Below are 23,785 nucleotides of genomic sequence, written 5' to 3' on the forward strand. Positions count from 1 at the left end.
GAGGAAATTTTGGAACAAACTGATGAATTAAATAGTAAAAACTCACCAGGACCAGATGGTATTCACCCAAGAATTCTGAAGGGACTCAAATATGAAATTGCAGAACTACTACCTGTGTTATGTAACCTAACACTTAAATCAGCCTCTGTACCAAATGACTGGTCGACAGCTAATGTAACACTGATTTTTTAAAAAGGCTCCAGAGGCAAGCCTGGCAATTACAGGCTGGTAACCCTAATTTTAGTACTAGGCAAATTGGTTGAAACTATAATAAAGAACAGAATTATCAGACACATAGATGAACATAATATGCTGGGGAAGAGTCAACACAGCTTTCATGCCTCACTACTCACTCACTCACTCATGCCCTTCACCCCAATCGGGGTATGGGCCGCCAACCACAGATCTCCAGAGTCCTCCATTAATGCCTCACCAATCTGTTAGAATTCTTTAAGGAGATCAATAAACATGTGGACCAGAGTGATCCAGTAGATACAGTATACTTGGACTTTCAGAATGTCTTTGAAATGGTTCCGCACCAAATGCTCTTAAGTAAAGTAGGCAGTCATGGGATAAAAGGGAAGGCTTTCTCATAGATCAGTAACTGGTCAAAAGATAGAAAACAAAAGGTAGAAATAAATAGTCAGTTTTCACTGTGAAGAAAGGTGAATAGTAAGTCCCCCAAGTATCTGTACTTGGACCATTGCTGTTCAGCATATTCACAAATGATCTACAGAAAGGGATAAACAGTGATGTGGCAGTGTTTGCATCTGATACAAACTATCTTGAGTAATTTAAGTCCAAAGCTGACTGTGAAGAATTACAGAGACAACTCACAAAACTGAGTGAGTGGGCAACAAAATGGCAAATTAAATTCAATAAATGCAAAGTAATGTACATTGGAAAACATAATCCCAATTGTACATACAAAATAATGGGGCCTAAATTAGCTGTTATTACTCAAGAAAGATCTTGGAGTCATTGCAGTTAGTTCTCAGAAAACATCTGCTCAATGTGCAGTGATAGACAAAAAAGCTAACAGAATGTTAGGAACTATTGGGAAAGGGATAGATAATAAGATATAAAATCTCATAATGCCACTATACACATCCATGATACGTCCACACCTTGAATACTGTGGGCTGTTCTGGTCGCCCCATCTCAAAAAGATATAATAGGATTGGAAAAAGTACAGAGAAGGGCAATAAAAATTATTAGGAGTATGGAACAGCTTCCATATGAGGAGAAATTAAAATGACTGGGACTGTTCATCTTAGAAAAAAGATGACTAAGGGGGGATATAACAGAGATCTATAAAACCATGAATGGTGGAGAAAGTGAATAGGGAAGTGTTATTTACCCCTTCACATAACACAAGAACCAGAAGTCACACAATGAAATTAATAGGCAGCAGGTTTAAAACAAACACAAAGAAGTACTTCTTCACACAATGCACAGTCAACCTGTGGAACTTGTTGCCAGGAGATGTTGAAAAGGACAGACATATTTCTGGGTTCAGAAAAGAATTAGATAAGTTCATGGAGGATAGGGGCCATCAATGGCTATTAGCCTAGATGGTCAGGTATGCAACCCCGTGCTCTAGGTATCCCTAAACCTCTGCCTGTCAGAAGCTGGGGCTGGACAATGGGATGGATCACTAGATAAATTGCCCTGTTCTGTGCATTACTTCTGAAGCATCTGGCACCGGCCACTGTTGGAAGACAGGCTGCTGAGCTAGATGGGTCATTGGTCTGACTCAGCATGACCATTTTTATTTTCTTATGATTTTTTTTCTTGTTTTTTTAGTAAGATGTATAAATACATATAAATGCATTGTGTTCTGGAGGATAAATAGTATTGAATGCTAATTAGAAAAATCATCCACCAGACTTGTTTTTTTAAACAGGCGTAACAGCAGCCTCTTTAAAAGGGAAGGAAGCAATTCCTGCAAATAGTGAGTTCACCATCTGCACAGAAGGGCTGAAAACTGAACATTATTTCCTAGGTAGCCAAGAAAACAAATCATATATAAGAATTCAGACCTCTGACCACCTCTGAAGGGGAAAGCTAATGGAAACAACACCTCATCGGGGACATTACTGCATAGCATAACCCATCAGCGACCCTGAGGGAAATGAAACTGACAGGCACTGCCATTTTCATCTCTGAGCCATCATGAAAACAGTCTAATTGGATATAAAGAAAAGCAAAATAAATAAACATCATAGGGAAATATTTTCAACCTGCATAAAAAAATCATGAGTAAAGAGAGACAAAGGGAAAGTCATTTGTTTATGGCCATTTGCAATAAATCCAGCGTGTTCTATGAATAATTCAGCCAAAGAAAAATGAGATAAATCAACTCCAAGGGATGCATATTCAGCAAGATGTTGTCCTTTGGAAGGAACAAGTCACAGAAAGCATTGTATCAAAAGTTCATTAAACAATTCCTCCAGAAGTCAGAGTTCTCAAGCAACTAACTGGAAAAGCCTTCCAATCTTCTTTCTTGCCCATTTTGTCTTATCTGGACTGTATTTGTCTCAAATGGCTGGTCATTCTAATTCATGGTTATGTATGATCCTCTACGCCATGTTTCTTTTGTAGTGAGATGGGGTGGGGATGTATGTAATATTTGTCTGCTACCTCAATGTGATGTTTCTGAGTGGTACTTTTGGTGGTCCCTAATAGGATGGAGTATTCATATTCCACAAATACACATTTTATTATAACAGAACCGAAATGCATTTTTTTTTAAATATGAATACATTATGGGTTTTTTTCAGGGCAAGCATCAGAGGCTGGGTGCAAAATCTTGCTTTCTTTGAAGTCACATGCCCTGCCCATTGCCTATTCTAGTTGAGCTCTGGACAGATTGCAGGGGAAGGCAAACCTTTGCAGGCCAAGACATGGCTTCATAGTAACTCTGTGATGACTATGCTAATACTGGAGTAGGTTCCCCAGCCCTATAAGCAGCCTCCATGGGAAGGAGGATGGAAAGATTCATGCAGATGTGGATCCCTTGGCTCACCCTGCCCCTTCTCACCTATGTCCCTTTTCCATCAGCCCCCTGTGCACTGCAGGCAGGAGTCTCTCAGAGACTGATCTGTATGTACCATGGAGTTGTGCTCTCTATCCACCTTACACCCTGCGAAATCCTGCTTCCACAGGCAGCAAAATTACACTGCTTCTGCTATTAAGGGAGTACATCAGGGGAAAGACTTGCCCCTGAAGGGCATAAGCTTGTTCATCCTTTTAACAAAATATCTGTTTTCAGAGGGGAGCCCTAGAAAAATAAGACCTGACCCACATAGGTCTTAATACAAACATTTGAAGGGGGTCCACCAAACTGAACTTTGGGAGAGGGAAGATCTCATGATAAGAGATAGGAGCAATGCTTCAGAGACCAGGATTTACTTTATTCGTCTCCCACATATTTCTCATATGACCTTGGGCAAGTCACTTATTTCGCTACCTTCATTCATATTTGTAAAGTGCTCTCAGATCCTGGAATAGAAGGTGATGTGTAAGTGCAAAGTACCCTTCCAAAATAATGATAGAGGTTGAACCAGCTTCAGGATCAGGGGAGTGGAAAAGGGGCTTAGAGAAACCTTTCCCTTTCCTTAGACCCTGTGCCAAGTGCAGCTTGACTTGACACAGGGATCTGGTACAATGATCAAATCTGGCTCAACAGACATAAGCACTGTTAGCTCGGGTTTCTACTCTATCTGTTCATCCAGTGTTAATAGGTAAACAAGTTCACCTAAGGTACTTGCTTGCTTCTGGAGACAATGTTATTCCAAGGCAATGTTGTAAATGATTTATTCTGGATCCAGTTGCGGAAAACAATGCATATATAATTACTGATGTAGGCGGCAGTCAATCTTGTCCTTCCATACGTCAATGCGGGACATTATCTAATTGTATTACCTCAGCAGCCTTCTTTGCCTGGAACCTGAAACAAGCAAGACACATAAAATAGTGGGGAAACAAGTAATTACAGGATAAAGAAACTTAAAAACTATACAATAGTCAAAAAATACCTTAATGGGCTATTACAATGGGTAAACTGGCTCTATAAAGATAGCTAACCTTCTTCAGAATAAAAATTTCTACAGTGAATTTGTAACCTGAATGAACCTAATGATACAATTAGCTTTATTTTAAATACATAATATATGCTTTCATTTATTACAGGGCATAGCTGAGTAAAATTTTTCATTTCATTATCTCCAACATCCAAAGTAATTAAAAAGGTAGTCCTGCAACATGGAGACTTTTTGGACCGGAATGCTAATAATGACTACTATCTGAGTGTAAAAAATATATACCTGTCAATGAAGACATGTTGTAATTCTAATGGATTTTCCCCCAAAATTCTAAAATGCTATTCTCCTTGGAAGAGTGATATTTATTTGCCTCAATGACTTCTAGTTTGCATTTATTCGGTTTTCTATAAAAATATGCTTTTTTTCTAACTGCCAATTATTCAAACTCAGTTTGAGGTTGGAAAGCCAAGCTGCATCTTTCTTTCCAGCTCATCAACACCAGTGAAAAAGATTCTGCAAGCCATAATCTGTCTTCCATTACATCTATGAAATACCTTTGTCAACATTCAGTTGGAAGGGATTGGTGCTACAATTAGAACTCAATTAACAATTGATGCACAAGCTGGAAAAGAATCCTGCTCACTCTCTCAGATGGTATCTGTGTTCTGTACTGATAGCAGGAGTAAAAAACCTATTTTGCCACTAAAATAAGCAGAGGGGTCTCTGAATGGGGAGCAAATTTATGGAGTAAGATGATAATGCTAGTTTACAAAATCGTTTTTCAGAGTAGAACTGTTCTTTGACTAAGAAAAAAAAATCCCTTGTCTTGGGGCCCCAGAAGGAAATAGGCTTTACAACCGAGTTCTGCAGTACTAGGTGATTTCTCTTCCCAGGGATTTATCTGAACATTTGCTCCAGCTTCCATTTATGTGGGGTTCACACCTGGAATTTCACTTCATAGTACTCTATTTTGGCATATTTTCTTTGTCTTCTCAGTGTCCTGAGTTCATTTAGTCCATTTTTTTCAGTTGAATACTTTTTTAAATGTTACTTCATTTTTTTCTTTGTCCATTCTTACATCTCACTCAGACACCACACTCACCCACCCTAATAATAAGCTTGCACAAATGCCTACAAGATAGATAAACATCTCTCCTTTCTCTTCAAACCACTTTCTGATTCTACTTTGGTCTTCAGTGTATCTCTTTTCCTTTCAGTATTCTCTCTCTTCAGCACAGCTGTTGCTCGCATCTCTGAAAGTCTGACAACATTCATGCAGGTGCCTAAAGGCAGATATAGATGTCTAACTTTAGGCATACTCATTTGAAAATGTTGGCCTTTAATTTTTAGTTAATTGAAAGCCTGTAATCTCTAGGTATGAAAAGCTGGTTTGGTCTTCCAAATCTATTTACTGAAACTGAGTACAACCGGCATGATCAGTGCTGATTTCTAACCAGGAAGGTAACTGATGTATCCCAAACAGATATCCTGAGCACAAGTTTCCTCTTTTAGAAAAGAAGCAAAGAGTCCTGTGGCACTTTATAGACTAACAGACTCATTGGAGCATGAGCTTTCATAGGTGAATACCCATTTCGTCGGACATGCATCCGACGAAGTGGGTATTCACCCACGAGAGCTCATGCTCTAATACATCTGTGAGGGCTTGGCTACACTGGAGAGTTGCAGCGCTGGTGGTGGGTTTACAGCGCTGCAACTTAGTAACTGTCCACACCTGCAAGGCACATCCAGCGCTGCAACTCCCTGGCAGCGCTGGCTGTACACCTGGTCTGATTGGGGTGCAGCAATTCCAGCGCTGGTGATGCAGTGCTGCTTATCAAGTGTGGCCACCAAAAGCGCTGTTATTGGTCTCCAGGGTATTAGGAGGTATCCCAGAATGCCTGCTCACAACAAACTGGAAGAATGGCTGAACTCCGAGCTCCCCCGAGCTGCTTATCTAAAAAACTAACACAGCTCCTGTTTGCTGGAGCGAGCGAGCGGAGGCAGGCAGGGGAATTGCTTTGGAAGGTTCACAGCTGTTTGCTTGAAGAGAGAAGTCACACCGCAGAGGGGGAGGAGGGAGTTCGTGTTGAGCAGCTGCTTATGTGGTCTGAAGGCTATTTAGGAGTGCACAATTTGCATTTAGTGAATAAGAGAGGGGTGGGGGAAGGGCTCAAAACTCTTAAATTGATTGCAGGTTGGTGATGTGTATGTTCCAGTCCTTAGAACTTGCAAGGCAGGGAGCTGACAGATCCAAAAATCCACACTCTCTATCTCCCCCACGTTCCCCCTCACCCCTCTCTTTTGAAAAGCACATTGCAGCCACTTGAATGCTGGGATAGCTGCCCACAATACACCAGTCCCAACAGCGCTGCAAATGCTGCAAATGTGGCCACACTGCAGCGCTGGTAGCTGTCAGTGTGGCCACACTGCAGAGCTTTCCCTACACAGCTGTACGAAGACAGCTGTAACTCCCAGCGCTGTACAACTGTAAGTGTAGCTATACCCAGTCTATAAGGTGCCACAGGACTCTTTGCTGCTTTTACAGATCCAGACTAATACGGCTACCCTCTGATACTCTTTTACAAAGTTATAGATGGCAGCAAGTAGTGTTTAGCAAATGGAGTTTTCCATAGTTCCTCTAATTCCATTTCCTTCTTTGGCAGAAACAGATAAATTTGTTTTTCTGTCAATTACCTAAATCAACACAAAGAGAGCAGAAATAGCCAAGAAATAAAAACAAACGCCATATATGCAGAAAATGATTGATATGCAAAATAACCACAACTGGCTCATGAATGATGGATTATATACTATTGTAGGATGGGCCCCCAGGTGGATGAATATAATGTGCATAACTGTATTACAAGACACTGGTAAAAAACTGAATGCCACAGCTAGTTAAATGGCATGTGTATTTTTGCTTATGGCTAGTACCTACCTACCTATATAAGTGGAATGTAGCTAAACCTATCAGCACAGTATCAGGAGATCAGAACTAGTTAGTTCAATTCACTGAATTTGCAACCCCTGAATTTCTAATTTATTCAAACCTAAAGGCTCCAAGTAACAATGTCACACAAACACTGTAATGTAATATACGCCAATTTCATAATGCTGCATGTGCCAGATTCTCACACTGTTGGCCTGCAACCAGATAACTGAGAGAGTGATCTGGAAGGGGAACAGGGAGAAGATTCAACAGGGGCAGGAGAGAAGGCAGTACCAACCATGAAGAGGCAGAAAAGCTGTGGAAGAGAAAAACAACTGAAAATGGAGCAGGTGGGACTAACACAAACCACAGAGAGGGACAAAGAGGAAGGGAAAGAGGTGAGAAGACAACGGAAAAGAGGGATAAAGGAAAAACAGAACATGGAGATGTAAAGGACAAAGAAAAAAGGGACAGAGAGAAGAACAAAGTGGTCAGAGACAGTGGAATAAACAAAAGAACCAGGGCAGATACTAGTGTGGCAACAAAGACTAAGAGGAATGGAGAAGCTAGTTCAGTTTATGTATAGAAACAGGGGGAAAGAAAACAGGGTTCATTTCAGAGATCTGTTGAAGCAGGACAGCATCCCATTTTTTCCCCTTACCTTAGGTCAAATCAGTTGATTTTCTCCCACCACTCTTGTCATTCTCCAATGCCTTCATTCCTGGAGGCAGTGTTTTTGTTAGAGGCCACTAAGACACACTGTGTCTCATGGAATACATTTTCTTTGTCATTCTATTCTTGTATCTCAACTGCCTGGATTTTCTGTTTTTGCTTCCTTCTATATTGTCTTTGATCTCTTCTCTCCCTATTTTCATGGTAAATTTTGAATAATGTAGAGGAACTAGAGTAACAGTGTCACAAGTCATTGTAAGTGTGGCAAAAATTATGAATATTCATTGTAGGGTGACCAGATGTGCTGATGTTATAGGGACAGTCCCGATATTTGGGGCTTTTTCTTATATAGGCTCCTATTACCCCCCACCCTCTGTCCCAGTTTTTCACACTTGGTCTCTGGTCACTCTAATTCATTGTCATCTCTTCTTTTATTTCAGCTAGTTGCCAAGTACTACCTTGGAGGTCTATTGTGTAGGGCTCCAATCTGAGTCCACCTGTCCAAATCTTTGAGTCTGACCATATTCCCCACTCTTCCTCTCCAGACTCTTCATCTATGAGAAGTGATGTCCCTGTGGTATGAGATAGAGAAGACAATAGGAAATAAGTTAAGATATGATGCAGCAGATTCACCAAAACACTCTAGACTACTTTGCACCACTTTGACAATGCAAAGCAGCAGTAAATCCATGTTTATCAGCCAGTTAAGCCAGATTTATGGCTGTTTTCTATCTTTGGATATGCGCAAACAAGCCAAAGTGTACCAGTGATTTTAGCCCTAAATCTTTGTTTGTCTAAAAGCCCACAGAAGGAGTTGCTTTCTTTGTAGACAATGTCTGCTCTGCACCCTAAAACTCTACCCAGCATTTCTAATCGAAGTTCATCCGGCTGGCATCCATTTCATTATGCCACCTGTTCCCTCACTCACTACTAGCACAATGAAACTCTAAAAATGTCAAAAGTCATGGATATTTTTTAAATAAAACATCATAATTCTGGAATCCATGACTTCATCCTTATTCATCATGCTTTCCTCAAACACTCAAACAATCCCACCAGCCCCCCTAACTCAATATTTAACATTTACTTTTACTCGGCATGAATCATGCTAATATTATTTTTGCAATTAATTTCCTGTTTTAAAATGATAAAACAAAACAAAGTTAGTATTTGAAGACAGAGGTGAGATCTTTCTAAAATTCTGCAGTATAGAATATAACCTATAACAATCTCAATGTATAAAACTTCTGAGACATACAAGCAGGAGAAAGCTATATATAGTGACTTAGCAGAAAATCAACCTTCAGGACAGTCTTCCACAGAGAATCCAAAACTAGTAATAAAATGCCTCTATACTAGAGTGTTGGGAAGTTGTCCACAGGGAGAAGAACTCATGGAAATGAGCTCATATGAAGATTACACAAATGTTAAGAAGTTACTGCTTAACATTACTTAATTTATTAAGAAGGGAGAGTAACAGGTGACAAGACTGACAAATAACAAGCTTTGGGAGCACGCCTGTCCTTCACTCAACTGCTAGAGTAAAATAGTGGTTGGAAGATACTTTTCCTCTCCAGGTCCATCCCCTGCCAAATGATTGTTTCTTGGGAAGAGGAGTGAGATAAAAGGAAAAATTTCAGTTCAGTTAGCTATATTCTTCTTCCTATCGAGCAGATCCAGTATATTTGGGTCATACAACCATTTTACAAATGTGCTCTGATTAACTGAATGTCAGCCAGCTGGAAAATATCAATGCTTGTGCCAGGATGTTGGAGGATATGCAGAGTAACAGAGAAACATGGCCACCATATTACCCAAAGAGTAGATCCCTATTACAGGGTACTCGTGAGAGCAGCTGGGAGGGTTATATTTTACAATTCACCCACCTCAATTTATAGCATAGACTAAAGAGGTTCTGCTCTCATATAAGCTTGCAATGGCTTGACCACATGTACATCCCATTAGCATTATGTCACTTAGCTCTATGTTCTTGTCACTTATCAATAGAAGAATAACCTTGAAAATTTATTGTAAATCCCTTGGAAAACTAGGACTTAAAACTAGGGCCATTAGTGTACAAGAAGCAGAACTACTGGCAAGAGGAATTTGTTTCTTACCAGAATGTTGTGTCTCTCTCTATATATCAATAGTCAGTTAACAGAAAACTTGCCAGGAGATGGTTATCAAGAACATTTAGCATTGTTTAAAGGCCAGGTAGTAGGACCAAAAAAAATTCATTCTTGTTGGACACTGCAAAGAGCTTCCTTTTGTGGAAGCACTATACATTAGCTTTGAACAGTACTCACCAGTTCTTCTATAAGGCCTGACCCTTAGGGAGGGGGAGATGCATTCCATCATGTCATGTGATGGGAATAGCAGCAGGTATGCTTGGCCATATGTGTAGGGAGCAAAGGGGAAAGCAAGGAAATCCACTGTTAGGCAGAAGACGTTTTTTGCCACATGGATTTACCAAGAGCACATTTTGAGAATATTTTACTGGCTTGCAGAAATGAACATTGGAAACAAAGTATAAATGGTCATAGGTTAACAACCTCCTCCTTCTCTTGATCCCTGAGCTGATCTGTACCAGATATTTGAGGAGGAAAAGACTTATCTCTGGTTTGGAGATTGAGCTTTTTGAATGAAAGAGAGTTGAAAATTAAGGCCAAGCAAATTCAAAGGAGCTTACCCTTTCCTATAGATCAGGAGAAATATCCAGAAGGCACAATGCAGAGCGTAGGCCATTATCACAATTATACATGAGAACTGCTTCTCAGTTTTTATCTTGAGCCACAATTTGTTTAAGGAGAATTTAAATAAAAAATCATCCCTAGTGAAACAAGGGTGCTGAAACAATTTTTCTAGTGGGGGTGCTGAGAGCCATTGAACCAAACTGTAAATCCTGAATATAATGGAAACCACTTCAAGCCGCAGTGTACTGCAACACCCCCTAGTTCCAGCACCTATGCAATGAAATGTATTTGAGAATGGTCAAGCAAGGCCTCTGCCTTCCTGTCTCTGGAGTGCTGCGGTTCTCGCCGTGGCCAGTAGAGGCTTTCGTAGATCGCATCAATTGGAAGCGCCCGCGGGAAGCAGATAGTCCTACGACATCTTTCCCTGGGCAGGTCGGAAAATCCCAGCATCCTCCAAATTGCACTGAATCCTCTTGAGCACAAATGTAGCATCCATCCTTAACACGTCTGTACTTACCACAAAAACTACTTTCAGATATAAGGGCACAGTGGGAGATCTCTGAGCTTTCCCTCTGAATTAAAGCTCCCTGAGGATCATCGCCCAAGCAACTCTTTGGTGGGGATGGAAGCGAAGAATTCAGGCCACATTGCTAGAGAGCTATTGCTTGATTGTTCAGAAGGAAATTATAACAGGGCAACAGTGAATGAGTCCTGTGGTCGGCTTCAGCGTTCTTTTCCACTGTGATGACAAGTTTCGCAGGGATCCATGTAAGATTGTTTGGGAGTCTCAGATCTGATCAGTGTAATTAATGCTTTAGCTAGAATCGTTCTTTGAAACAAAGCAAAGAGCTCAGTGTGATGGCAAATCAGCAGGTAACAGCTCTGAAGGTGGATCACAATATGTAAACGACAGGTGTTTGAAGGAATATTGGCAGGTCTAATTTGGCCTCCATTTTAGTTTGTGTAAAAAAAAAAAATCAAGTTCTGCAACCACAAGAACAATAGAAATATTCCTATTACCAGATTACAAAATGTCAATGGAAAGAGATTTTTTTTAAAACGATCAAACATTCCCATTTCTGAGAGCGCTTGCCATCCAGCCCTTGCAGCAGCAAGCTCGTGCACTGCAGCTGGGGAGCGAAATGACCTCAACATCTAAATAATACTGAAAAGTGACATCTGACTGAAAATAAAAAGTAGTCTGCGTTGTCCCAGCTGAGTAAAGTGCGAAGGGGAAACTGTGCTCAGTGACAACAGACATCGGATTGTTTTCATTATTTCCGTTTTAAATAGGCTAAGATGTTGTTGGTAAATACAAGGAAGGCACTTTCTGTTAATGCAGACTTTTAAACCTCAGCATCCGTGCAAGAAATGCAGAACGTATTGTCTAGTTTTTAAACTTAATCATATTTGAAGTTAAATACTTTCGGTAACTGAAGAGAAGAAAATATCTTTTTAAATTATAAAATCAAAACTTGCTCACATTATAACCAATGGGACTATTTGCCGAAGCAAGGCGAATAAGTTTAGCCACTGAGTCTTGGGGGGAAAAAAACAGTCAAACAGACACTGTCTCTTTTTCCCCTCCCCCAATTCCCTCCATATTCACAAGCTTAATTAAAATCAACGGAGACCTGTGACCAAAAAATAGACACTCAAATAAATTATTTTGGTCCTGCGCCTGCTCTCTTTCATTCACCCTCTTCTTAAAGCAAATATATACCTATTGGCAACTTTCTCCCTTGGTTTCATCCTAAACTTAACTGCTGAAACATAATCCATTTGGGAGCTTTATCCCAGGGCCTGGGAGGTTTTGTACACCAGAGTTTTAATCCACAGCGGCTCTAAAATGTTTAGCGACCTAGCAAATCTAATTAACATTGCGGGGGGGGGGGGGGGTGCTCTCCTCCACTCTTTGCTCAAGCTATATACCGCTCCAGACTAGGGGTTGCAGGATGGCTCCCCAGAATTGCCAGCATTTGAAATGATTAACGAGGAAATAGCTTAGGATGGCAGTTGTAGGATTGGGGAAAACACTGTTGTTTTTTTCTGAGATGAGTTCCTAAATATAGGGTCTTTTTTAAATAAAATCCTTCACAAATGAGGGCAACAGCCCTCTCCCCTAGAGTAATAACCCCCCTCGGATCCTAATATGCCAAAGCTGTCCATAAAGAACTGATCTGTCCAGACTGCAAGGGGCTTCCACTCAGCCCTTGATTCTCGGTTGGCATTTCTCCCTTCCCCCTCATCGTGTGAAGTTCTTCCCCCTTCTGCAAAGTGCGTTTTAGGTAAAGGGCATGTCAGTGTCTCCTGGGGACAAGTCATAACGGCACAGCAATGCGGCACCAGCACCCAGGTCAAATCTGTCCTAAAACAGAGGAGACTCTCGCCTATAAATGCTGCCCTATGCATAAAATAATGGTCCCTTCCATCGGTCTCTGGGCAAATGACATATCAGGAGAGGAGTCAGAGCCCTGGGCTTTGGGGCAGAGGATGGGCACTGAACTGTAGGATAAGCGTGCTGAGGCCGAGGTGGGGAGCCCACGGAATCCTGTAACAAACACTGAAAGCGCGGTGCAAGATGAGCATGAGCCTGCAAGGTGGGGCCAAAGAGGACTCTGCATTTGGTCAGAGCAGCCCTTGGAAAGCCACAGGTTATCTCCGGAGCCTGCACCCAAGAGGCACTGTAGAGTCCAGGCTCAAAAAGGCTCTTTTTCCTACGCAGCCTCAGCTCTTGAGACTATGAAGTAAAGGTTCCCCTTTCATTTCCTCCGAACTGAAAACCTGAGCAAATGTGGACTCATTCACTTCAATCCGCCAGACTTTCTCATGGCTTATTGAAGTAACCTGTGGAGTGAGACTTTACGACAGAGGGAAAGATGTAGATTTTCCCGATGATTCCTAACGACAGTTCCTCCCATCGGAGCAATAGATTTCAAGGGAGTATTTACATGGTGTGTTTGTGGAAAATAACCTTTACTTACACGGACACCCATTTTCATCTTACCTCTCAGGAGTAGCTGACTGTAAAGTGTTCTAGCAGTGTTCAGTTATACTGTTTAAACCGCTCTCTTGCGGTTTCTTTTTTTCCTGCTGTCCATATTTAATTTGCTCAGACATCTGGGCTGTGGGAGGGTTATTCAATGAGCAGGCAATATAGTAACAGGAAGTCGCCTCTAAAGACTGGATCTGAATTTTACTTTTATTATTAACTCTTTTAAACTAAGCAAAGCTCGTGTAATGGCACTAAATTATTATTACACTACACTGGTAATAATGATCCTTATACAGATAACAGAACATTCCATTACACTGCACAGCGCGCTTTGTTGGCTGTGGTTTCCTATTTCCACCACTCTGCATGTTCTAAGAGTAATTATTTTGATTCTTCTTATCCAATGTTACCTATGAGGGCAAAACGAGCTAATTCACTGTTCTCGCTCATGCATTGACTCGGGGCTATCCCACCAAGATTAATCACGTCTAAGCAATGAATCTCGCTCAAACTGAAAAACATCAAGCGCCTTTCCTCCCAAAGGCAAAGGAAACTTCCCAGAAGGTGTGCACTTCCCGGAAGACACTGACATCTATCATTCACGGACAGGTCGGGAATTGGCTAAGGTGTGTCTGTTGCTTTGTAAATCAAAGGGTAACTTGTACCAACCTTACACAGCCAGCAATGTTGTGGAGCCTACACAACAGGGACTTAAGGAGGTGCCTTTGACTTTTTCAAGTTAAGATTTCAAAACCCGTTGTGTAGACACAAGCACCCTGTCTGGAAATTCTTCGACACCCTTTTGTTGTAAGTGTGATACTCGTTTGAGCTGGATCCACCAAAGCATTTGAGCACGTGCTTAGTGTTAAGCATGCGAGGAGTCCCACTGAAATTTGAGTGCTTTGCTGAATCGGCTCCTTAGTTTTTGTTGCGTCTAAATTGGCTCCGCTTCCACATGAAAAACACCTGCAGAGCGATACATTTTCGTTTTAAATGTTAAAAAAACGAGAGACACCCTTCTTGATTGATTTGACATCAAACAACGTTAAATCAGTTAAACCAGACGCCGAAACGTGCAGAAATCTTTCCCCTTCAGACACAGAGAAATGCATGGACATTCTGCTTTTTTCCAGCCCCTGGACTGACTACCTAGACTATCTCATCTGGTTCCCATCTGGGAGGCATGCTAGCACTTGTTTAAAAAGACACTGTTAAATTTGGAGAGCCCTGAGCTGCTCCTTGAGTTCCCAGCCCCCGCAATCCAGCTGATGAGGAAAGGCGCTGTGGTTTTGGTGGCACCGTTTGCACTGGGATTGGCACCATTTGATTGACAAATTCTCCCATTCTTCCACATCTTGAGTGTTATCAAACGGATTGTGTGGGGTCACAAGCTATTGAAGAACCGTCCATGTAGCCGCAGAGAAGAGAATAAAACATTCTGCAAACACAGGGTGCAGACGGTGGCATTCTCATGAATATGCTTCCAACAGACGAAATGCATTTCATCTTTCTTCTTCCTCCTCCTCCTCCTTAGCATTTCCTTTTCGCTCAAGCGCGTTAGTAGACCTCATCACCAGGTAAAAGAACATACCGCTGCCAGGCAGTGAGGTAGGATCAAATCAGGGAGTTCGGAAAGGCTGGATTTCAATTGCTCTGAAGGCAGCTCTCTCAAAACTGAGGTCGGAAAGGTCCTTTAAAAACAAAAAATAAACTTTCCTGATAGTTGCACAGGAGACTGAACTACCCTGCTGTAATTAACTTGAGTGGCTCAGTGATAGCATTCCACTAGGATAACTTATTTTGCTAAAAAGTGTATGAAAGTCATATGATTTGCAATAAACAATCCGTGTGTGTGTGTGTGTGTGTGTGTGTGTGTGTGTGTGTGTGTGTGTGTGTGTGTGTGTGTGTGTGTGTGTGTGTAAGCTAAATGACAATGACAAAAAGCGAGTTTTACCTTTATACATATCAGAGACGCAGGACACATATAACATTCACATCAACTTTCCTTTCCATGATCCAGCGCAAAGCCACCTCCTCACTGATCGGGTTAATCTAACTGAGGAATATTTGGAGGCCATTCGTTCGAACAGGAGGACAAACAAGAATGATGAACCAGAAATTTTTTGAAAAAGGAATAATTTCAACACATTAAAACGGCACACCTGCACCAAGACCTACTACTGTAGCGTATGGGCAGAATTACCGTCAGATAGGAAGCCCGCGCTATATTAAACGGCTATTAGACATTACTCGGAAAGATACAGGTTCCAGTGATATTTCGTAGGAAAGGCAAAACACGAGGATTTTTAGACGTGTCATATGCATAGCTAATATCCTGAATAGAAAGCATCCCTTTTCCTTACCACTAACAATAACTTTTTGCAATAATTAATTTGGGATTAATAATTGAGTAGTTTTGGAATTAGGTAAAATGTAATGTAAACTCCTTTCAAAAATGTATTATTCTTGCCTGCATATGCTGCAGAATTAGTATTTTTCCATATACTTTTATATCCTGTTCCTTTGCTAACGTAATAAAATAAGGTGGAGATTTATGTGGAAAATCCGGGAAAAAAGCTTCAAATTTTAACTGAATATTCTCATCGAGAGCATTGAAATAAATATATTAAAAAATGACAGCTTAATGCAATTATCCCTTGGCAACGCCAACGAAGGAAATGTGCCACGTAATTAGAAAGATGAACTAAAGACGTGAAAAAGAAAACAGGACGTCTCCAAAGCAGACTCATTTCTAACCAAAAATTATTCTTCCCAGATTAAGATGTGCTGTAGGCAACACAACAGACTCACAACAAACCCTCTTTTCGGTATTAAGGCTGGAGATAACCTGGTGCCTAAAGAAGCAGTTGAACTGATGTAGAGGAACTGATGGCATGACAGAAAAAAAGTTCCACCGATTATATTTGTGTGGAAAAGCTCACCTCTTGCAGAGCTCTAAAGTATAATCAAGGCGCAGGCTTTCACTTGAAGGGTGTTAATTCTCATACGGGAACCTACTTTCTCCTAAACCGTTTCTTGCCTACTGAATGAGAGCCTCCCAATTGAAGTAAAATGATCCTTATGTCTAATATCAAGCACAGTCACAAAGCGACTGGCCATTTATGCTGCCACTTTAGACAAAGATATTTAGTTATTCCCGGGTAGCAAGTGCACTTTTGCATATTTAAGCAGGAACAAGTAGAGTACAAACATATTTACAAGTGCAATTATTAAATAGTCATTTGATGCTTTAAAGTCACTAGGTTAACTGCACCTTTGCTGTAATTTTCTTAATATTCAGATAATCCATTTATTAAATTAGTTCCCAATCCTTTGGGCCAGTGTGTTAAAATTCATGGAAGGTTTTTCGTTGTGTTCAGGAGAGACACTGAAATGTGTGATTTGTAGTTACTGTAAAAGTTGGAAGATTCCTTCAAAGTCTTGGCAATAATCTGAGTCACATTAACTATTCGAGACATATATATGTATTAATATGAATGGACTCTACATTTACTTAAAACTAGATTGGGCAAAATACAGTATCACACATTTCAAGGAACCAAACCTTCATTGGCAGGATGATGGACCGGATGACCAAATAGGTCTTTTCCATCCCTAACTTCCTTGATTCATAAATAACCTTAGAAACCATATTTAGCGGTGCCATAGGAAGCCTCTGACACTGCCCCTACTAGAAAATGGCAAATGACATTTTGTTTGAAGATATTTTTCAACAATCTGTCACCTATCATTACTTTACGTATTTGCAAGCAAGCTTCCATCTCTCTTCAAAGTAAAAAGTAGGCAAAACGATCTGATGATTTAATGTACAGGAACCAGACGTTGATTGTGGCGTTGCATTTGAAGACTTATTAATAACATATGCTATAGAGAAACCTGCTCTGCAAAGGTTGTTAAAATGCAGGTGCTGTTCACTAGCCAGGCTTTATACCTGACAATCTTTTGGGCATCTCTAGGACCCTTGGTATTGTGCAATGCCCAGTGTTGGAAACGGTGCCTCAGATATGGACGTTAGATTCTCAAACTATTCTAGGAGAGATTTCTCCCTTCAATGTTTCTTTAAAGTCTAACTTAGTGGGGAAGGAGGGAGTGAGGGGGGAAGCGAGGGGAAATAAATCCCTTTGTTCCATAATGTTAAACCCTATCTAGCTATCCCTCACAAAGGCTGAGGCTATAATGTTAGGAGTCGGAATAGAATTGTAAGTAATTTCTCTTTAACTCAGCAAATTTGTCTTTACAAATGCCATAAAATTCCCCACCCATAATGCTGCCACCCCAGAAGAATAAAATAAAATTACTTGTGCTCGCGGAGTCTTTTAAAAAAAAGACATTAAAAATCCTGACAAGTAAAACTTAAAGGTGTTTACCTTGTCATCAGCATGTAAGCTAATTATCTTGGGCAAGATGTAGGCTTCTATTGTCTTGTTGCTTTAGTGCCTATGCCCCGCCTCTGGTGGCAGCCTAAAACCTGGCGTCTGGCTAAAACAAACGAAAGGCAGCCCTGAGCCTCCACTCAATCCAATTAAGGCGGACTTCGTCCACTCGGTTACGTGTACATCCAACAAGATCAGCGTTAAGGCAACACCAGAATATTTGGCAAAAAAGATTTGCCTCCCCTTCCCCCTTTTTTTTTCAGCCGCCGAATCATGTCGATGAGCCCAAAGCATACGACTCCTTTCTCAGTGTCTGACATCTTGAGTCCCTTGGAGGAAAGCTACAAGAAAGTGGGCATGGAGGGTAGCAACTTGGGGGCTCCCTTGGCAGCCTACAGGCAGTCTCAGGTTTCTCAGCCAGCAATGCAGCAGCACCCCATGGGCCACAACGGGACAGTGACTGCTGCCTACCATATGACAGCGGCAGGCGTCCCCCAACTCTCCCATACCACTATGGGGGGCTACTGCAACGGCAACCTAGGCAACATGGGCGAGCTTCCACCTTACCAGGAGACTATGAGGAACAGTGCTTCAGCCACAGGATGGTACGGGGCCAATCCGGACCCCCGCTTCTCTACAAGTAAGTGAGCCCCGTAACCAGCGGGGGAAACTTTACGCATAGCTCCAGTGTAGCGACTTGGAGAACCCATGTACAGTGCGGGTTTGGAACGAGGGGCGGGGAGGAACAAGGGGGGAAAGTGGCTTGAAGTCGAAACCAGGTCAGCCCAAAGATCTGGATCGCGGCAGGGCTGTCTAGGATAGATACGATCGGTATTTTATTTTTTCGGCTTCCCAGGCTCCTGTCCTGTTTTAGCTCTTTCTCGATAGCCCCTGTCTCTCGCTTTCCATTTCACCCCAGGTTCGGGGGTTGCTTCACTGAGGGAAGGTATCCGGCCCCAGTGAGCCAGCGCTCCCTTGCCGAAGAAGAACCGACGGGGGAAATGCCCCACGATAGGAGCGATTTCATTGTAGGCGAGGAAACATTTGGGTGGTTGTGTCCTTGGGGGGGGGGGTCTCTTCCCAAGTCTCCTGCAATAAAACCTTGCAGATAAGGGCGATAGAGAACGGAGACGCGGAAAACATTGTCATTAGCGCAAGGGACTCGTTTAGATACATTCAAACACCTCCCAACTTAAATTCCCAATAATTCGCAACTAAATCGACCCCTCAAGCTACTTATTGACCTACCGTGTCTCAGCCCCCCACATGCCTGCTTAACACAGAAGGTGGTGGAAGGGGGAACTCGGGTGTATTCGTTTAATAAGGCTCTAGGAGCGAGATGTTTTCTTCTTACGGAGAGTGGTTCGAAATGGGTGTGAGACCCGTTTGAAGGTGGAAACTTGTTATATGTTCCTAGCACGGCTCTTGTTTCGTTCTCTTTCGCTATGGTCCAGCTCTCGGATAGCCCATGTTTGTACATACTCAGTTATTGGTGAAGGTTTTGCTCCGTATGACCTCCTAAGTGTTTGGAATAGTACAGAGACAGGTGGGGGGGGGAGTGTAAATCGTTATCAAACTGTACCCTGCTAGTAACACAGCGTGCAGCGGTATACGGCCCGCCTGGCTAGGTGGTGGGCCAGTACCAATGCAACCGGCTTAGGTGGGGTTCGAATAGATTTTGACAGGGAAGGTGATTAATCGGGGAGAGGATCTTGGCTTTGGAGTCACTATTCCAAAAGCGTTTCTCACCCAGGCAGTCCTGTGCCGCTAACTGTGTTGCTTAAAATGTGTGATCTTCTTGATTTTAGTATCCCGCTTTATGGGGCCGTCTTCTGGAATGAACATGGGCGGCATGGGGAGCTTGAGCTCGCTGGGAGACGTTAGCAAGAGCATGGCACCTCTCCAGAGCACTCCGCGGAGGAAACGCAGGGTCCTTTTCTCCCAGGCCCAGGTTTACGAGCTGGAGAGACGTTTCAAGCAGCAGAAATACCTCTCGGCTCCGGAGAGAGAGCATTTAGCCAGCATGATACATCTCACTCCGACTCAGGTCAAAATCTGGTTTCAGAACCACCGCTACAAGATGAAACGCCAGGCCAAAGACAAAGCTGCGCAGCAGCAGATGCAGCAGGACAACAGCTCTTGCCAACAGCAGCAGTCTCCCAGAAGAGTGGCGGTGCCCGTGCTTGTAAAGGATGGCAAGCCCTGTCAAACCGGCTCCAACACACCGACGGCAGCTCTCCAGACCCATCAGCAGCAGGCAGCTGCAGCAATCACAGTGGCTACCAATGGCAACAGCCTGGGACAGCATCAGAGCCACCAGCCGAACAGTGCTGGGCAGTCTCCAGACCTGGGACAGCACTCAGCCAGCCCTTCGTCTCTCCAGAGCCAGGTCTCCAGTTTGTCTCACTTAAACTCTTCTAGTTCTGACTATGGCACTGCCATGTCTTGCTCTACCTTGCTTTACGGTAGGACCTGGTGAAAGGATTTTTTTTTTTTTGTAAAGAAAGCTCAGAGGCGCCCAGTCACACAACTCTCTGCCCTGTTCAAACTATTTTATTTTTATTTTTATTTTTTAACGAGCGGTTCTTTGAGGAACCCCTAACAGAGAGACAGAGAGTGACTTTTAGGTTGTTAAATGGGTATTTAATAAAAACAAAATAAATCATGGAGCAGTTGCAGAACGGAGCCCATGAGTGTCATAGTCTGAAGGCTTGGATTTCAAATGTACACTTTGTCAGCGAATAGACCTTGCATGTAAATATAGAGATTTTCGGAGGGGTGGGGGTGGGCGTTTCCCCCCAAAAAACCATTCGTGTCACCCAGACAAAAGGAAAGGCCCTCTTTCTACTCCCCCAGCCCAGCCGCCAGGGCCCGCGGATGGAGAGATTGATTCGTCACAGCTTGGCATTTTTTTCTTCCCTTACTTTTGGTGTGAACCTGTAGCTGTATAATGCTGTCAAAAGTTGGGCTAACCCCATAGTTTTTAGTAATCTGTATATTTTGTTGTAAAGAAAAAAAAATACAATCAACCAAATCAAACCAAAACACACACCCGACCTTTTTTATGGACATTGGACGATCAGTGTAAATCCTTTGGCAGTTTGTTATTTCCGCACGTCTCCTCTTTCTGTTGTAAACTTATGTAGATATTTGGCTTAAATATAGTTCCTAAGAAGCTTCTAATAAATTATACACATTCCAAATATTCTTTTTACTATTATGATTATTTCCCTTGGCTTTCCCCCGTAGATCTCTCCGCCCACCCCCGAAAACAAGTGAGGATGCTCATAAATACTGACACTAACAGCAAAAAGGCCCAAATCTTGCGCCCGCTGAAGTCAGTGGGGAAGTTCGGCCCATTGGTGTCAATGGGAAGCAGGGTCAGGCCCATGGTCTGGAGAAGTGATAAGCGAATATACGTGATAACTATATTCCTGTTTTATCTAATGACGGAATCGAGTCCGAATTGATTAGCCAGATATCAGGCTAGGGAGCCCACAGCACATGGCTGGTAATTCATAGAGAAAGGAAAATATTCCAGAAGCAGTCACTGCAGTTCCAAAAGGCATTTAAGAGAAGTTAAACGGCTGAGGTTGTTAGAAACAAACTAACGAGTAGCCAGCCCACTGACAGATTAGCAAGTGCAACCGTTTTAAAGCGTGTCCAGTTTTAATAACTTGTACAAAGATCATTTCTACCAGGTTTTATGTACTTGTATTTTAAGGAAAGTATAGTCACCTTATTTATAATCAAAATAAAATGGTAGTTTATTGTGTCCGGCGTGTAGTTTGAATTAACTTTTTTTTTTTTATAAAACTGTATTTCATTTTACACACAGGCGCAAACGCATCACTTCAGTTTTTCCCTGCAGCTTTCATCCTTACAAAACAGGCAGGGGGACTACTTTGCTGGCAGCGCATTTCTTTTTAACGCAGATTCCTTTTGCTTTGGTGCCTGGACTAGGCTGTAAAGACACAGGTGAAGGGGGGGTGGGGTGTATGTTTGTAGCTGAGAAACAGACGTGCATGTGTTAGTGATGTCAACACTATAGGGATTCAAGAGAGAGATGTGTTAACTTCCGTGTAAATAGACAAAGTAGATATTGTGAAATAGCTTTTAACAAATATATTAAATTCACAAGCCTTTTGGCCCATTATTCCTTTTCTGAGTGTAACTGAAAATCCAAAGTGCCCAGTGTTAACCTATCCCATCAAGGACCTCAGACCCTAATTTCCTCCAAATCGCCGCCTTAGTTGTAATTTTCCCTCCGATTTTTAAATTAAAACGCAGAACTAAATCTCATAATTAAAAGATTTCTGAAATGCTGAAGAATCACGAACCAGTGCCTGTTATTTGAAACGGAGTGAGAAAGGAGTTAACCAGGAGTGGAAACAAGCAAACAAATCTACAGTTTTTGTAGCAGCGCCGGAGGGCTCTCATCATCTTCGATACCCTTGTGTTACTGAGAGCTTGGATAAGAAAAAGGAAAAAGATTGTCGGATCCTTCTGTTAAACAGAAGGACATCACGTGCGTCAGCGGGAATTTCAAGCCCCTAGATTTTCATAGTATTCCGTAGGTTGATAGAGGAAGATTATCAACTGGGCTAGAACATATTTTAATGTTACTTTTTTCTCTATTACCCGAATATTAATTTCAGATGTATAAGTACATGTCAAAACTAGCATTCACAGCGCCTAAACTAAGTGTTCGGTGCTGTCATTTAAAATAGAAATACACGGGAAAATTGCTTGGAATTTCTTTGAGGTGTTAAACTTCTGTTCTTAGGTCCTGCTCCAAAGGGAGATCTGTGCATATTTAATGCCATACATTTTAGTAGGTCTAGCTCCTCTCTCCCGATGTTAAAGAAATCCTATGCTTAAACCGACATTTGCCCTTTCTTGGGATTTCTTTTAGAGTCCTTCCAAAAACGGGTAATTTTCCAACGCGAGGGGAACTAGCAATAATTGGAAAATCCTAAAACTATTTTCATGGAAGGGAGAACTGAAGTTGACATGTTTAGTGTAGAACCAGCTAGCGACTTAACAGAACAGACTTTGGGCAATAAATGAATTTTATTGTATCTAGACAACCTCATAAACACACATTTGGTGGTGGGTGTAATTACTGTAATGGATTATTATGTACACTGGCTTATCTTTCTTAAACTAAATTTAGTTTCGATTAAATAAACTCGTTTCCACTTTGTCTGATGTCGGCTTAGTTTAAAGTCTGTTTACTTGTTCCACAGAAAGGTGAATTCATCTCTTTATAAAGCACTAGAGACCAAGCAAACACAATTCAAACTGTATTTACATATCAATCAGGAGAAATGCAAACAAACTGCCTCTTTAACAAATTTATAGAGTTTTTTTATGACACCGTATTATTAGCCTTTTATCATAGACTCCTTTGTACAGCCAGTTACGTCTGCCATTACGATCAAGATATTCCAATGACTTTTAAAACATTTTAATCTAAAATATCCCTTGAGTAGACTCGCGGGAATTGACCCACTGTATAGCTCTCCTAAATTAAAATATATGCTACTATGTAAACCTTTGCCTCTTCCCATGCCACTGATTTTCAGTCGCTTGTTAATCAATGCAGAACTCGAATACTGGGAAGTTAAAAAGGCGGGTGCGGGGGGAGCTAGAACAGTGATTAAAATCTTTGAAATGATGGAAGAGAAATACATTTCCAAAATGTCTCCGATCACATATACAAATCAGACCACAGGCACCAAACCTATTTTTTGTAGTTAAAGAGATCTAATAAAGAATGGCTGTTTCCTCCTTCCGCTCCCCCTAGCACTGCCTATAGATGTAAGAGATTTGCTGAGGGCATTTTTTTCCCTGCTGTAAATAGGAGTTCATGCTTGAGTGCCATGAAGTGTGTGGATGTAGTGGCACAGCAGGCTGGAGGAAAAAAAATCAGGGCTTCGCCATATTTGCTGTTCGGTATGAACGCATTTTTGTTTCAAACCAACGTCCTTTTACCACCAGTAGCTGAGGAGTCTCGGAAAGAAACACAATCAGAAGGATCTCCAATCTTGGGG

The 23,785-nt window shown here is 41.8% G+C and overlaps 1 protein-coding gene and 1 long non-coding RNA gene across 3 annotated transcripts in view; one reads left to right on the forward strand and one right to left on the reverse strand.

Moving 5' to 3' along the window:
- Positions 1–17,802, reverse strand: part of LOC115649981 — a 36,629-nt gene extending 18,827 nt beyond the window's left edge. For both annotated transcript variants that reach the window (XR_003999973.1, XR_003999974.1), the window contains exons 1-3: positions 17,724–17,802; positions 8,106–8,219; positions 3,761–3,952 (exon numbers count right to left, since the gene is read on the reverse strand). This is a non-coding gene — a long non-coding RNA (uncharacterized LOC115649981). The remainder of the gene's footprint in view (positions 1–3,760; positions 3,953–8,105; positions 8,220–17,723) is intronic.
- Positions 17,803–17,934: 132 nt separating this feature from the next.
- On the forward strand, positions 17,935–21,738 carry NKX2-1 (NK2 homeobox 1). Its single transcript, XM_030559248.1, has 2 exons — positions 17,935–18,369; positions 19,538–21,738. Exons 1-2 carry the CDS (start codon positions 18,003–18,005, stop codon positions 20,206–20,208), a joined length of 1,038 nt encoding a protein of 345 aa, XP_030415108.1. The 5' UTR covers positions 17,935–18,002; the 3' UTR covers positions 20,209–21,738.
- Positions 21,739–23,785: the final 2,047 nt, after the last annotated feature.

This window comes from Gopherus evgoodei, chromosome 4 (assembly GCF_007399415.2).
Source record: "Gopherus evgoodei ecotype Sinaloan lineage chromosome 4, rGopEvg1_v1.p, whole genome shotgun sequence".
Lineage (NCBI taxonomy): Eukaryota > Metazoa > Chordata > Testudines > Testudinidae > Gopherus > Gopherus evgoodei.

Bases quoted from the DNA above. Each gene is read 5' to 3' on its own strand.
- NKX2-1 (XM_030559248.1), top strand. From the start codon at position 18,003: ATGTCGATGAGCCCAAAGCATACGACTCCTTTCTCAGTGTCTGACATC. The intron at 18,370-19,537 runs GTAAGTGAGCCC...TCTTGATTTTAG, and splicing joins GGACCCCCGCTTCTCTACAA to TATCCCGCTTTATGGGGCCG.